The sequence below is a fragment of the Mytilus trossulus genome, chromosome 8 (genome assembly GCF_036588685.1).
Source record: "Mytilus trossulus isolate FHL-02 chromosome 8, PNRI_Mtr1.1.1.hap1, whole genome shotgun sequence".
NCBI lineage: Eukaryota > Metazoa > Mollusca > Bivalvia > Mytilida > Mytilidae > Mytilus > Mytilus trossulus.
The window spans coordinates 1670367-1686756 of record NC_086380.1 but is presented as its reverse complement, the minus strand read 5'-3'; the positions used below and the strand labels follow the sequence as shown (position 1 = coordinate 1686756).

The 16390-nt window shown below is 30.5% G+C and overlaps 2 protein-coding genes across 5 annotated transcripts in view; both read right to left on the bottom strand.

Annotated features, from left to right (window-relative positions):
• LOC134728098 (uncharacterized) overlaps nucleotides 1-16390 on the bottom strand; it is a 313423-nt gene that overhangs the window by 129601 nt on the left and 167432 nt on the right. The gene's annotated exons all lie outside the window — the stretch shown is intronic.
• LOC134728096 (protein retinal degeneration B-like) overlaps nucleotides 1-16390 on the bottom strand; it is a 64698-nt gene that overhangs the window by 25829 nt on the left and 22479 nt on the right. For 2 of the 4 annotated variants that reach the window (XM_063592506.1, XM_063592509.1), the window contains exons 3-6: nucleotides 8958-9471; nucleotides 5919-6051; nucleotides 1590-1793; nucleotides 746-991 (exon numbers count right to left, since the gene is read on the bottom strand). In XM_063592506.1, the coding sequence (XP_063448576.1) occupies nucleotides 746-991; nucleotides 1590-1793; nucleotides 5919-6051; nucleotides 8958-9035 (661 nt within the window). In that variant the 5' untranslated portion in view covers nucleotides 9036-9471. Of the gene's footprint in view, nucleotides 1-745; nucleotides 992-1589; nucleotides 1794-5918; nucleotides 6052-8957; nucleotides 9472-13656; nucleotides 13784-16390 lie in introns of those variants that run through there. The other 2 variants (XM_063592508.1, XM_063592507.1) reach the window with 2 other exon arrangements.

The following is a 16390-nucleotide window of genomic DNA, read 5'->3' as shown; positions in this document are numbered from 1 at the left end:
GTGAAGGTTGGTGCATATTAAAAGTTTCAAACCCTCTGTATTTGTTTCCACCTGTCCTAAGTTAGAAACATGATGTTTAGTGGTTAGCACTGGTTGATGTAGTTCATAACGTTAGATTAGATTGTTGGTTTTTTTTGTTTGAATAGTTTTACACTGGTAATATGGTTTTTTTTGCACTTTATAGCTTGCTGTTTGCAGATTCATATTATATATACCATGCATTGCAAATTGTATATTGTAGACTTGTTATAATTGGTTATATACTTTTTAGTACTTTTTTAAATCAAACATGAGAATTTGAGTCAAATCAGTCAACATGAATTTGACACCTAATTACCCCATTAAGACTACAAATATATTCATTTGAAACATGTACTAGAATTACCATTATCTTAGTCCTTTAAACTTCTTTGTCAATTATTAAACAAAGTTTTATGTTGTAAATGTCACAAAAGTCAGATTTTTATGATGTTTTGTGTGTAAATATAACAAGTTCTGCATGCAGATGTTTAAAAAAAAAAAAATATGCCTCACATTAGTTAATTAGTTAATTTATTATTACAATATATAAGCTTCTTTGTCCTGAGTTGGCATAAAACAATATTTAACAGTTCTAACAATAATATATTTGGTCAATTTCTTGTATAAACTCTCTGATATTGTTTTATGATGAATTTAAAGTATATTTTTACTATAAAAATTTTATCTTGTTATTTTATGATAAGTTAGTATCAGATTCATTTACCTATTTCATGTATAAATCTCTCTATCTTATTCTGCATGCCCCAATATTTGAATTCCACACGACAGAGTTTATATGCAGTCATGATAGCTTTTCCAGAGGATGGATTTTTTAACCCCTCAGAATGTTCTTTCCACCATGTGTCTGTCAATGGACCCCTTTGAGTTTTGGTAGACTTATATAACTTGGGGTCCTCTTCTTTCCTATAGTCCCCACTAGATATAGGGTCTTTTACAATGTCCAGATAATCTGAAATACAATATGGCTATTTTTATATACATGTAGTATGTAAACTCATCATAGATAAAATTGAGAATGGAAATGGGGAATGTTCAAAAAGACAACAACCAGAACATAGAGCAGATGTATAAAAACTCATTTTAGATGTATATTATATTTTAGGTTATATCATATGTTATCGTATGTTATATTTGTAATGTATTTGTACATGTATTCTTATGTCGTTTGGTAAAAGACTAATTTGTGTAAACCCTTAACATCTCCTTTTATTCATTGTGTTTTTTAAATATAATTCTAAATATTTTCAATATGTTTTGTTCAAAATCAAAATACAATTCAAAAGTAAGTCTACTGTCATTGTGCAAAATTCTTTGATTGAAGATAAATACACAATTCCTGGATAAAGACATAATGCAGGTAAAGCACTATGTCTTCAACATTGGCAACTTTTTTTTGCATTGTCTTTACCAAACATCATTGGAAAAAAAATACATAAAAGGCCCAGAATCTATTTATAGACTAATCCTACTATTAGTGCAAACTAAAACAATGTAGAATATGGTTGCCAACAAATTAAACATACAGTCCCAAACAGACTAAAACCTACCAATTTGTCTTTGTTTAATATCAGACTGAGATAATTTAAAGACATTTTCTTGTGTCCCTCCATCATTCAAATATTTCGTTTCTATTTCCAGAAGGAATTTCTCCACAAATGGACATCGGTAACGTGTCTTGGTGTACGGGTAAGAATTCCATGCTTCCTCCTCTACTCTCAGCGCTGACTTCGGTAATATAGCTCGGAACCAACCTGGAAATATAATATATGATACTTATTAGTTGAAAAGTCAATTTGATCATTTTTAGGCTAAATTAATCATGTTAATATACCTCACAATATCTGGTCAGACAATTCCATATAATTATAATTATTTTTCATGAACTGATCAACCATAACAAAAAAATATACACAATTATAAATTGGAAATACAATATACATTTTCTGCAAATAACAATTAATAATTATTTGTTGATTTGAACTTATTATTCTGTGACACAAAGGTAGCACTACTTGCACTGTGTCAAGCTTTTGCAAGTCAAATGAAAGCTATAATTCCTCGTAGGCTTATATGATGTTTGTTAGCTTATGATGTATGATTGGCATGTAGATGGATTACTTTCAGATCAGCTGACTTTGTCACTTGTAATGAATGACTGTACTTAAAATTGAGAATGGAATTGATGGGGAATATGTGTACTTAAAATTGAGAATGGAATTGATGGGGAATATGCATCTATTAGACTTTTTATGGTATTTATAAGACTTAAGTTTAAATGGTACAGTATAAAACATTCAGAAACAGTTGTGTTAGTCTGTGAATGTCCAAATTACATTTAGCATTAATAAGATTGGTATTTTTTTTCTTCAAGCATTTTCTTATACTCCATTGAAAATTAATCATGGTAGCATAATGCTTGCTTCGTAGGTGTGAGTTATTGCATTAAATTCCAAAAACAGCTAAGCCTAATGCTCTGAATTTGATGATTATTCATTTTTAATGATGTGACGCTTATTGACTATATAAGAGCATTGTCTGAGGTCAGAATAATGCATTGAAGAAGTGCCATTGCCTTCTTGACACCTTCTGATATAACACATTATTAGTCCAGTTAAAAGTGTCAATCTGGTACAAAGCAAGGTTTGTTTTGTTTACATTAGACGATGGTAATATGAGTTTTTAAGAAATTTTAAGGATGCAGTGATATATGGTTTAATGGTAATCCTATAAAAATTAATGATTTGATACTGAAGATTCAAGGTCAAACTAAGGTCATAGAGAGGATTAAATAGGGTTTAGGTGGTTGGTCCTATGGGCTGTTGTACTGGCAGCTATTTTTTTGGGAGGATTTGGCCTTGCATGGTGATTGGTTTGCCACAGTCTGTATAAATGTCTATAGAAAATTCATAATTTCTTGAAAGTTCATAATTAGTTGAAAATTCATATTTGTGGTTCATCTGTAGACTGTACCCATGCATGAAATCTATGAAAATTGGAATCCAACCATGGCTAATAATAATGAATCCAAACTATCCTTTTTTCATATAAATATTAGCAAATAACCTCAAATATTAATCTTGCTTATATTGCCCTGGAGAATTTCGATCTTAAATCTTTTATGCAAATTAATAACAAAAAATATTGACTTTAGAGTCATCTGTCATCTAAACTAATCAAAAGACCAATATACAGTGAAACCTGGCTAAACTGAATCCTGCTTAAACCCAAACCTGTCTAAACCAAACATTTTCTAAAGCACTGTCATATCAAATTGTTATTTGCAAAAACTGAACAAAATCTTAAGTCCCGAGGAGGTTCAGTTTCCACAGGTTTTACTGTATATGTATATATAGATTAATAACCATAGGATATTTTCATGCATAAACACTGTATCCATTTAATCTCTTCAAATCTTGATTGATTAGAGTTGTGTCTTTACCATGGCCGATCGATAGGATAAAGAGATTTAATATGTCATTAATGTACACGATGTGCAGCCTATAAATTAAACATGTACCGATTAACTCTGTCATAATTCAATTTTATATTTAGAGCCATTGACAATACAATCAATTCAACCGGTCTCTGATAAAAAAAATCTCATTATTTTATATTGCAGGAAACAGTTTTGTGTCGGGTAAGACTGAGCTAAATATATGTGAAATGAACAACCATAGAATTTAGTATTGGTTATTCTGTTGTCAGATTTTACATTAATTTTTCACAAATATCAGTTTTTTGTAGTCCCATGAGAATCTGATTTAGTCAGTAAAGAAAATCCAAGTTACAATATGTTAAAGGACCAATTATGCAGCATCTCTGAATATTAATTGCAATGATAATACGCATAGTTCTAAATTACTGAGGGAATTTGGAATTTCAGAAAGTTTCACCTTTATTAATTATAAGCTTAAATTTTTCTTAAAAAGACACAATTTTTAAGCTCTTTTAGCAACATAGGTTATAAGCAGTTTCTTCTGCTGTTAAAACAATCAATAAAACCCTCGCATTGGTTTAACTATGTTTGCCAAAGCTTAAATGTGGCATATGAATGCATAGAAACCATGGACAAATATAAAAGAGACAGCAACCCAACAACAATCAATAACTGATGATTTTATTTCAGTGAATGAATGACTATAACTTAGCGTCACTTCACATTCATTCAGGAATTCTTTAAGGACAATATGTGTTAAGCAATATAAAAGTTATATAGCTCATTTGACTTGAAGCATTAGAATTGTGTAGCCAAAACATGTGCTAATTTTACCAGTGACTTTTTTTTTTATACTTACAGCTTATATCACTTAAAATAGAATAAAAATTTAATGGTGGCATTTTATTCTTGTCTGATATAGTAACATATGGGAATTATTTTTTTTTTTGGGGGGGGGATAGGGGGTGACTGTCTTGATATGAAGAAATAACATCAAAACGGTGGTGCACACTGAATCATCTACATTTTTTAAGTTACATTTTGAAAAGACAGAAAATGTCGTTCAGCCATTTCTTAAATAACTTAATAAAATTATATTTTCAAGGAGTTATAAATTCATGACATAAACATTGATGGCGTCCCGGTCACATGGCAAATTATTCTTTATAATTCCTCTTGTACAAACATAGACCTATATAGATCTGTAATATATCATTTGACAATGATATAATTATAAGATTAAATTATTCATTTATAATTGATGTTTTGGGGAATTAAATGAAAAGAATAACTTAATCATATTGATAGAAAAACAGATGAGCAGCATCCAGAAAGTACTTGGCACAATTGCTCATGCTGCTTTTATAACATTCTATCTATGGACAGTTTTATATGACAGGATTTACATGACCTATTCAAAAATATATTAATAAGCACATGGACAATGGAGTATAAGATTGCCAAAAAGAAGAACTAGAGGCTCTCAAGAGCCTGTGTCGCTCACCTTGGTCTAAGTGCATATCAAACAATGGACACAGATAAATTCATGACAAAATTGTGTTTTGGTGATGGTGATGTGTATGTAGATCTTACTTTACTGAACATTTTTGTTGCTACAATTCTATTTATAATGAACTTGGCCCATTAATTACAATTGAAAATATTTTCAAAAAATTTACAAAAATTAATGAAAATTGGTAAAAATTTACTATAAGGGCAATAACTCCTTACGGGGTCAATTGACAATTTTGGTCATGTTCACTTATAGTAGATCTTATTTTGCTGAACATTATTGCTGTTTACAGTTTACCTCTATCTATAATAATATTTAAGAAAATAACCAAAAAACAGCAAAATTTCCTTAAAATTACCAATTCAGGGGCAGCAACCTAACAACAGGTTGTCTGATTCATGTGAAAATTCATAGCAGATAGATCATGACCTGATTAACAATTGCCCTCATGTCAGATTTGTTCTAAATGCTTTCATTTTTGAGTCAAAAACTACATTTTACCCCCATGTTCTATTTTTAGCCATGGCGGCCATCTTGTTGGTTTGCTGGGTCACCCGACACATTTCTTAAACTAGATACCCCAATGATAATTGTGGCAAAGTTTGCTTAAATTTGGCACAGTAGTTTCTGAGGAGAAGATTTTTGTAAAAGTTAACGACGACGGACGACAAGTAATAAGAAAAGCTAACTTGAAGGGCAAGGTGAGCTAAAAAAAGAGAGGCCAAAGATACCACAGGGTCATTCAAACTGATAAGTCAAGAAAAAACTAACAAAGTAATGCATGAATAAAGTTTAAAAAAGACCCACAGACAAAGAATAGTTAACAAACATAACCATGATAACATGAAAAACTTTTAACGACTAAGCAACACCAACCCCACCAAACACTGGATGTGATCTCAAGTGCTTCGGAAGAATTTTTCCTACCTGGTAAATGTGATCCAATGTGATAGATTTTATATGTGTACTGGCCATTTCCTCCTGGCCCATCCGTGTAGGGTTCATTCACGATAATTTCAACACCACTGCCTTCACCAGAGCTTTCATCTCGACTCTTTTTCTGAAAAATATTATCATAATCAAGACTATAATATTGACTGTAAATGTTTTATTGGGATTGGATTATACCTACAATCCTGTATAATAAATTAACAAGAAACATGTTTAATGTGTAACTCAAAGCTGCTTCATGTTTAGCAGCAAATCAAGACCATTTTATTAATGCCAAGTTCATACTAATGTGGTTCTCATTTTAAAATGTATGTTCTGGACAATAAAGATATTTTCTAAACTCAAACAACCTTGATCTGTTGTCGAAGTAGACAAAATGATAGAAATGTCATGTTCACCTCCAATCAGATACATTAAGCTTACAGTAATACAAAGTAATCATATTTATAAAGACTTTGTCAGAGAGGATAGAGCTGATTCTAATTTAGCATGTTGTATCAGCTTATATAGAACTTTACAAATGTAATGTGGGAGTCTTCAGGTAGTTTCGAACATTGCAGTTATCCATGTACACTAAAATAATATATAACATGTATTTTACTACAGCATGTTTAGTATTATTTTTTTCTTATGAAATCTATATTTCTGCTTTTTCATTTTTTAATCCTGCATTCACAGACTATAGCAAATGTATAGTATAATATCAAATTGGATGAATAGTTGTCTCATTGCACATAAAATTTCACACATCTTATATCTATAATAATGATTGGTTGAATATCTTTTAAGTTATTGCAAAGAAAGGACATAAAGTGACATTTTCTAATCAATAAAGGACCATAACTCATTAACAGTAAAAAACGAAATTGTAAATATCAATAATATCTTCCATTTTGTCATCAGCAGCAAAATAATAAATATGAAAAGAACTAGTACTGGTTGAACATTTAACATGTTTAATAATGATTGCCAGGAAATGACAAACAGTGCCATCTTCTAATCAATCAAGGACACCTGAATGTCAAAATGGAAAATATTTTTAATATATCAAATGTGAACTCAATTTTGGTCATCAGTGAGTGGGAATGGCCATTTATCGTGACACCTGATGATTGGGTGTTTTTAAGCTTGTTATTTCGGGATTGATCCTTTAGGGATCAGGGACTTTTTATTTTTTTTATTTTGGGATGTCAGGATTTTTTTTTTTTTTAAATTCGGGACCTAGGGATTTCATGTTTTTAAGCCGGGATTTCGAGATCAGGACCCCTCCAAGCCCCCATCAGTAGCAAAATATTAAATTTTGAAAAGCATTCATGCAGTGTCATGAGTTGAACAGTTTATCCTGGGTGTAGGATTTTCTCTCTGTGTTGAGGACCCATTGATAACCTTCAGCTGTTTTTTACTCTTTGGTCATGTTGTTAATTGTCTCTTTGACACATTCCTTATTTTCATTCTAAATTTTATGAATTACGGCACAGAAACAACTGGAGCCATGTATAAACAATGCCTACCTGCTGTTCAGCAAGTTCAACCTAAAATCAATAACCGTATTTCCATTGGCATGATTGGAAAACCCAGTTAAAAACAAATTACAGCAAACGACTACCAAATACAACCCCTAGCTGATCTATCTATATAAACTATATAAACTTGCAGATCTATACAATATATGTATATTTTTATGTTGATAAAATTGAGAATGTAAATGAGGAATGTGTCAAAGAGACAATATGTTATATCTTTTGAGATTTCTGTAATAAATTATTAATGTCCTTTCCTATTACGACGTACATTTGTAGTTGTTGTAAAATGCATGTGTGTGGGTGCAGAGTGCAGACATCAAGCTTACAGTCTAATATTGGAATGCAATTTCATTAAATGTCATGGATTTGTCTGCATTTTATCGATTGAAATGTCATTTCTTTCAAATATACATTTGCACTACTGCAGATTTTGAACTAAATGATTTCCTGGGCCATTAATAAACCCTAGGTTCAATAGGTATTTCAGGGCAGATCCAGTCATTTTAAAAAGGGGGGTTCCCAACCCAGAGTAAAGGGGAGGTTCCAACTATATTCTCCCATTCAAATGCATTGATGGGCCAAAAAATAGGGGGTTCCAACCCCTTCCTCCCCCTGGATCCGCCACTGCATTTTGGGGGTTTTTTCTTGTCCCTGATTTTAACTCTCTAAAGGTCAAATCAACCTGAAGGGGATTTTTCAAAATTTGATCTTAGGGTTAAAATATTGAGGAATTAAAATAAGCAATCCACAATCAAAAATACTGTATACCTGGCAATCAAACAAAATTACACATTAAAACTGTATGCTGATCTTTTATAAACTAAAGCTGAATTGATAATGGTATGTATACATCTAGTTGGTTCAATCAGGGCTCACGCTACCAGGCGACTAGTGTTCTGAACAAACCACATTTTTTAATAACAAGTAAGGTACAGAAAACACTTTTAAATTGTCTTGCATGAATTTTATGAATAATTAAATAACAGTAATTGCAAGCTGGCCCAGAGTGGGGCAAGTCACTCCAGTCAGCTTAACCATGACAAAAGTGTTTTTGCTGCTTCTTCTTGACAAAGTGTTTTTGCTGCTTCTTCTTGACAAAAGTGGTATTTAGGGAATTAGAGCAAAAACTGTTCAGGCAGAGTTGGATTGGAGTCACAATAAGGTGACTTTTTTGGTTTGTGTTTTTTCGTAAGGACTAAAGTTTTCAGGCACCATTGGTCTAATTGTTTTTTGTTTATTGTAAAGGACTATAGTTCTAATGGACTCTTGGTCTATTAGGTTGTGTTTTATCGAAAGGACTTAAAATAATTCACATGGACCAAATAGCCTTTATACAGCTGACAGTATTTGCGGTATGGGTTTTGCTCATTGTTGAAGGTCATACAGTAACCTATAAGTTGTTAATTTCTGTGTCATTTGGTCTCTTTATGTATGTTGTCTCATTGGCAACCATACCACATCTTCTTTTCTATATATATACCATATATCTAACCTGAATCATATATAACTGTGCTATCCTGTACTCCTCAACACTCATAGGCAAAGCTATTCTATATTCCTTCACTAACATTGTGTCTGTAATCTGATTGGTCAAAAACTGTTCTGATTGGTCAATAAATCCTTTACTTATTCACACAGTCTCTTACAAAATATTTCAAAAGTATTGTAATTATGAATGATTGAATCAACTTTTTTTTGGAGTTATAAGTAATGAACAAATTGTTTCCATAGGTATCACATGGCTTTTGTCTTAGAACTCCATACAGCTACATTTTGACAAACAATTCTGCATGTTCTGCTTAAACTAAACTAAATACATCCAACTATGGTTTCCTTATATGGATTATACCAATGCAGTTTCATAAATCATTATCCTCTATTAAAATAATTAACAATTTTTACAAACGTCATGTAATCTTCCTTTTATCCCTTCCTTCTCTGGAAAACATTTTTCTAATCATTTTAATCTTCATTTTCATTTTCCTTTGTTGTAATCAGTTATAAACCTGGAAGTAGAAATAGAAATTTTAATAATTATTTCTAAAATGAGACTGCATGTAGATTTGTTTATTTTTGTGGGGATCAATTTTTGTGGATTCAGGAAAAATTGCATTTTTGTGAATATTTGATTTTGAGGTAATGCCAATGTATTTGTACAAAGTCTATATAAAATTTGTAATTCTTTGAAAATTTGAATTCTTGGTTCACCTGTTCCCTCGAAACCCACAAAAATTGGTATCCTAAGAATAATAAATAATCCACAGTAAATTCATAAAAGTACCATAACTACTGATTAAACTATTCAGGAACATATATATTATTAGATACACACGCTTTGACACATTCCCCATTTCCTTTCTCAATTTTACTGTCATTGACTGTGTTCCCAGAACTATTATGTTTTTTTTTGTATAATCTTCTACATTTGTATAAAAAAATAAGCAGCAGAATTAATACCAAGGGATGCAACATTCAAAACTCATACATCAAAGAAAAAATGACAACACCATGGCAAACAGGAATTGAGGCATATTTCATCTTCCAGCATAAATGCTCTCTGGAGAGTTTAACATTTATCCATAAAAATGAAATGATGATCATATGTAAACTGTATCAATCATATTTTTGTTTGTTTTTTTCCAATAACTAGCAGCTTTTCTATGGAAAAAAATTGACATACACTACATTCCTCCCCCAAGTGATGTACAGTACTTATTTCATCAAGGTTTATAGGGTTTGATCTTTAACATGTTTAATGAAAGGACAATATTTGTTGTCTCTCATGGTATGGATTAACCCTGCCATCCTAATGACCGACTCCCATGATACTTCATACAAATTACATTCTAAGCAGGCATTATATGTAATATATTAATATGAAACTTTATATAGTTTTCACTTCCATACAAAAATTACAATGTTAAGATTAAATTTTTATGTTGCTCTGACATTGTTTGGCTTAATTATCATAGTTGTTATAATTATTAAGTTATTTTTTTTAAACTGGATTGACAGAATTTGAAGAAGCTTTTTTCTATGCACTAATATTCCATTTTTATGTCCATATGAATGACATAATATAAAAGTTTTAATGTTTTCATTAATAATGTTTGGGTCAGAACAGCCAAAAAAAAACAACCTTGTAAAATACCAAAACAAAGACGGGCTCTAGATGTCTTTTTGTTATTAGTGTCATACAGCTTATATGTCTGTGACCAATTGGGAAGATGTTAATGATACTATTAATGGGTGATTTCTTTTTCTGTGATTTTTCAAGGGTAAAACATATAAGAAAGGTTTTATTTTCCTGTTTCTCAAGTGTCTGAATATTGTCTTCCGTAATGATTAATAAGATGGGAAGGAAGGAATTCATTTTTGATATTTAACCTCTAACAAAAATAAATTCTGTCTAGGTTGGGTTTTTTTAACATTGCATGTTGTTAGAGTAGTACCACTATAGATGCACAAAACTATCCATCTTGATAGTGCTCTGGCTTGTGAATGTCTTCATTGAAGACCATAAAGCTTCTGGTATGGTAAAAACAAGCACTGCTCTCTTATATTGCCTAAAAATTATCTTCATTAAAGATGAAAGGGCAGAAGAAGTTAATAAATAGAGCTCTAGTTAGGAACTCCTTCATTGATTGCTTAAACTAGCTATAAGCTATACTGGCATTATAAAAACAAGCAGACTTACATTATCTCCAACCAATGGATATGATCCAGCCTCCTCCTCTACACTGAGAGCAATGAAGAGGGAGGTGGATCATAATTCTTAGGCTAGCTAAGATGTTGATTCAATGATAGCTTATTTATGTATATAGGTTTCGAGTGCACTCCACTCAACAACTATTTCATTTTTAATTGAAGAAGAACTTGAAAGCAAAAGAGCATGTAAAATAACTGAAGTTTAAAATGGATATACATGTAGTTTTGTCAAACAATTTTAACTTGAATCACATTAAACAGACATAATAAACAGGCTGTTGTTTGTTTAATAGAAATGAGACAAAGTAAGAAGTTATGTGAAATTTCATCAAATACCAGGCAGTTTGAAAACATTTTGAAAAATGAATAAAAAAGTCATGAAATCTAGTATACATCTTATTGCTATTTGTCTGCCATTACTGGACATCACACAGGTTTCAGATAAAATTTTGAAGTCCCATTGAAAATATCTGATGCCACAAAGGAATAGTTTGAGTGTGGTTAAGGGTTGCTGATTCCCAAAGAGCAATTCTAAAGGTCTGAAACTCATCATAAGAAGACTCACATACAAAAATAAAAACAAAATGCTACACACATTTACAGATACAATATTACATTGTGATCCTGTATTCAGGGAAAATGGATACATGTCATTTCAAATTTTATTACCCTATTGTAAGGAATTAATGGATAAAACTTTAAATTAATTTATTTTATGCTTGTCTGTAATATATATATATATATACTCATCAGCTGTATTTAATTTTAAAGTTTATAATATCATTAAGAAAACTAATTAAAATCCATTTACCTTAACATAAATAGATAGACCCTATTCAAACCAACAATAAATATTCATTAAAATTCTACCAATCTGACAAAAACCACCTGACACATTAAAGGTTTCTTCACTACTTTTAGGCAAAATGTAAAGTCCTGAAAGGAACGGAGAGGACTCTTTGAATCGACTAATGGACTTGTTGTTAATGTCTGTGTCATTTTAGTCACTTGTGGACAGTTGTCTCATTGGCAATTATACCACATCTTTTTTTTTTATTTTTTAAAGAAAATGGATTTTCTTCTTTTTTTTTAGTTTTAAACCCTTTCTAGTCAGTCTTATAGTCTAATCCAGTCCATTGGTGAGGTTCAGTCCAGTCCAGTCAAGAGTTTACATGTTGCCTTCTTTTACTCAGATACTGTTTTAAATGCAGATTTTATTATATTTTAGAAATGTATTAAGTTTTAGTTAATGAAGCCATGTAACTTTAATTGTAGTTAATAGATGATTAATGTTGACACAACTCATTACTGGAATTAACATGGTAAAACAGCAGGTATACAATTGATATGGAATGCCATACAGGTACATATAGTGCAAGAACATAGTTTGTACCTAAATCTTTAGCTTTAATCACTCTATAATACAAGAGTGCACACATGCTTTCTTTACAACCACATTGATTATATGCTGATAGTCTTGAATAATAAAGTTTTATACTACAAGTAACACATAAACTTAACATGATCCATTAAAATGAGATCAAGGTCAAGGTCAGATGACACCTACCAGGAGGACATGTACACCTCACAATCATTCCATATGCCAAATATAGTAGACCTTTTGCTTATAGCATCTGATATCTGGACTTGACTATGAAAAATTAATCGAGTTCGTTGATCCCTGAGGTTGAGGTCAAATGAAAATTGTCTGACAGGCATGAAGACCTTCAAAGGTACTAAATATAGTTATCCTACAAGTTACCCTACTACTCCTAATAAGAAAGAAATTAACAATCCAAAAAGTCTTAACTTTTTTCAGGTTGTCACTGAACCATGAAAATAAGGTCAAGGACAATGGACTATAAAAGACAGATACTTCTAAACATAAGGCATCTATATACAAAGTATGAAGTATCAAGGTCATCTAGCTTCTAAAATATAAAGCTTTTAAGAAGTTAGCTAACACAGCTGCTGCCAGATTACAATCCCTATGTAAACCTTTTTTGCAACGAAAGTTGCTGGCTTGATAAAAACTACTTCTCATATTTATTTCCTGTTTTTGCAATCAATTTTCTTTTCTTTTGTCATAATGACTTCAACTATTTGACTAGCTATACATTACAACTTCAATCCTCAAATTTCGTTAGACATAATATTCATATTTCTATATGATTTTTCAAATTATTTGTGTCAAATAAAAATCATTGTATTAAATTCTTTTTCTCTACATGGGTCCCTTAATTGGGAAAAAAATATCTTATCTTATATTGAATTGTCAATTGTGAAACTCACCAAACTACATTATAAATTTTGATACCTACTATTCTGTTTTAAGACAAAGAAAATGACGATCATGTACACAAATCTACGTTTACAAATTACATAAACTGAAATCATTATTCATTTAATTGTATTTATTTTTAATTGTCATTAATCTAGTATGAAATCTTTTCTAAATTTCCATGAAAGTGACAAAACCTTACCTTTTCAAAGGAAAAAAACAACAAAAAAATTGTTCAAAGTCCAATATGAATGCAGTATAATCATGTACAGATAATCTAAAGTATTTTATTTGTTTACATACCACACATCATTTCAGAAATGTAAGCAAACGAAAAATCAGGGGTAAAAAAATATGTACATAGTTTAAATAATAACAATGTGGGTATGAAAAACATGTTGTATCCAGAATTATTATTGAAGTATAATAATGAAACAAACTTTTACAGTATTATCTACATGATCTATAGGTAACAAAAACATTACTTTAATAAAAAAAATAGGATTTAAATCATTCAGTAATTAAAATCAAATAACATATATATCCAGTGTATCCAAACATCTATTTTTAACTTTTGACAAGCATTTGTACTATACATACCAGTGGTAAATACATGAAATATGTGTATAAATTCATATTTTAATATTAAGAAATAATGGGAGATAAAAACAGCAACCACACACACAAATAAAACATGAATGACAACTTGCTTCAATTTTTTTCTGCCTGTTTCAATTAATAATTATAACTGGGAAGGTTTCACAAAAGTAAACTTACATTTCGCTTATTTGACAGGTCAATTTACAGAAGTTTGGTAAAGTTGAAACTGAAATTACCTAAATAACAGTCAGAGAGTACTTAAACACCATTACTCAGCATTTTTAAAGGAGATTTAAATCACACCTTTTTATATTAAGTATAAGATGGAAAAGTGATTTACACCTCTATGAACTTATATATACAGGAAATATACAAAGTCATGTTTCTAATATTTAAGCACTTTTTTGAAAACATTTATTTTTATCAAATAAATTTCTATTAAAAAGATTAATATCAGTACATTTGTAATTACATGGACTCACAAACCTTACTTAAACAGTCACAATTCAAACAGAACGCTGTTTTCAAGGGGGTTTGCACCAATTCCAATTCCATTATATTAAACAAAAAATTTGTAAGGGTTCCGCGGAACCCAGTGTCTCGCCTACTTTTGCTGAAAATCACAGGCTCAACAAAAATGAGGAAAAAAATCAATAAAAAATGTTCCTTTTGATACTATTTTTTGATTGTAAGAAGCTTCTGAAGTTCTGTCCAAGTTTGGTAAAAATCAAGGATAATTTATGAATCTAATAAATGTTTAAAAACTTTAACTGCAGACTGTATGCTATGTTAACTGGAAGAAAAACTAAGTCCATTTATAAGTAAAATACAGATACACACTACACAGGTACAAAATATTAAAAAAATTTCCTTCTAAATTCTAGCTTTTGATCATAAATAAGCTTCTGTCTAAGTTTGGTACAAAGTAAAAGGAGTATAAGAAAGTTAAAAGATTTTTAAAATTTTTTACCACAGAGCAAATGTGTTGTTTCCTGGCAGAAAATCTTAAGTCCATTTAAAAGTAAAATACCAAAAAAACGGATTTATCTTTTTACAAAATTTACTTATGTATATTATCTTTAGATCATAAACAAGCTTCTGTCCATGTTTGGTACAAACCCAGGATAGTTTAAGAAAGTTATCAAAATTTTAAAAACTTTAACCACAGAGTGAATGTAATGTTTCCCTGCATAAAAACTAAGTCCATTTATAAGTAAAATACGGAAAAAATGGAATTTTATTTTTACAAAATTTGCTTCTGGATACTATCTTATGATCATAAACAAGCTTCTGTCCACGTTTGGAAGTAATCCAGTATAGTTTAAGAAAGTTATTAAAATTTCAAAAACTTTAACCACAGAGTGAATATTTGTTGACGCCGCCGACGACGACACCGACGACGACGGAATGTAGGATCACTTAGTCTCGCTTTTTCGACAAAAGTCGAAGGCTCGACAAAAAGACAAATTAATGACACATTAAAAGAGATATGATTTGTTAAGGACTTGTACAAGATTTATGCTATTAAAAGTAGAAAATAAATAAACCCTAGAGAACCAACCTGATTTCAGTTTTATACCACAAATAATCCATTTTAACTTTTTTATCACGTTTAAAGAAAATATAATCCATTAGATGAAATAAATATCTTAGATCTAAATAAATTAACACATTTCCACACACACTAAACTCTGACATTTTACCAAAATAAATAGTATAATTAGCACAGAAGTTGGAAGTATGAACTTTGACATTTAGAAATAGAAATATATCTCTAAGTTTTTGTAAGATCAATGAAACACCAAGAAGATTTAAGTTAGCGATGGGAGTAATGGGGAACCTACATACTGGAATAACGCCACTAATTTTCATTCTAAATCAAACTGGCGTTGATTAGGTCAGAGAATGAATGGAGGGGGGATAAATAGTTCAAAGACAAAATAAGTGATGCGAGTAATTGTTATAAGTTAATCAGAAAACATCAACACAGTAATGGAAAATTAAATGGTTTCTCTACAAAAACACACTTAATAGTTTTGATAGGAATCTTTAACCCATTTGATTTGACATAATTACCACCTATAAGGTTTGTTTACGTGATATAATTTTAGAAATGTTACCCTTATCCTAAAGTATTGTCTATATATATCCATAAAAATTCCACCTACCAGTAATCTTGTTATTTTAATAATCTTGGAAAAATTGTCTTTGTCTATTCAATTATTCACCTACTAAAGAAATTTCACCAAATCCTTTCAATTTGAAATTTCCTTTAAATATTTTATCATGTACATATTCACCTATTTTAGATATTTTTAAAAGTTTAGATATCTTAG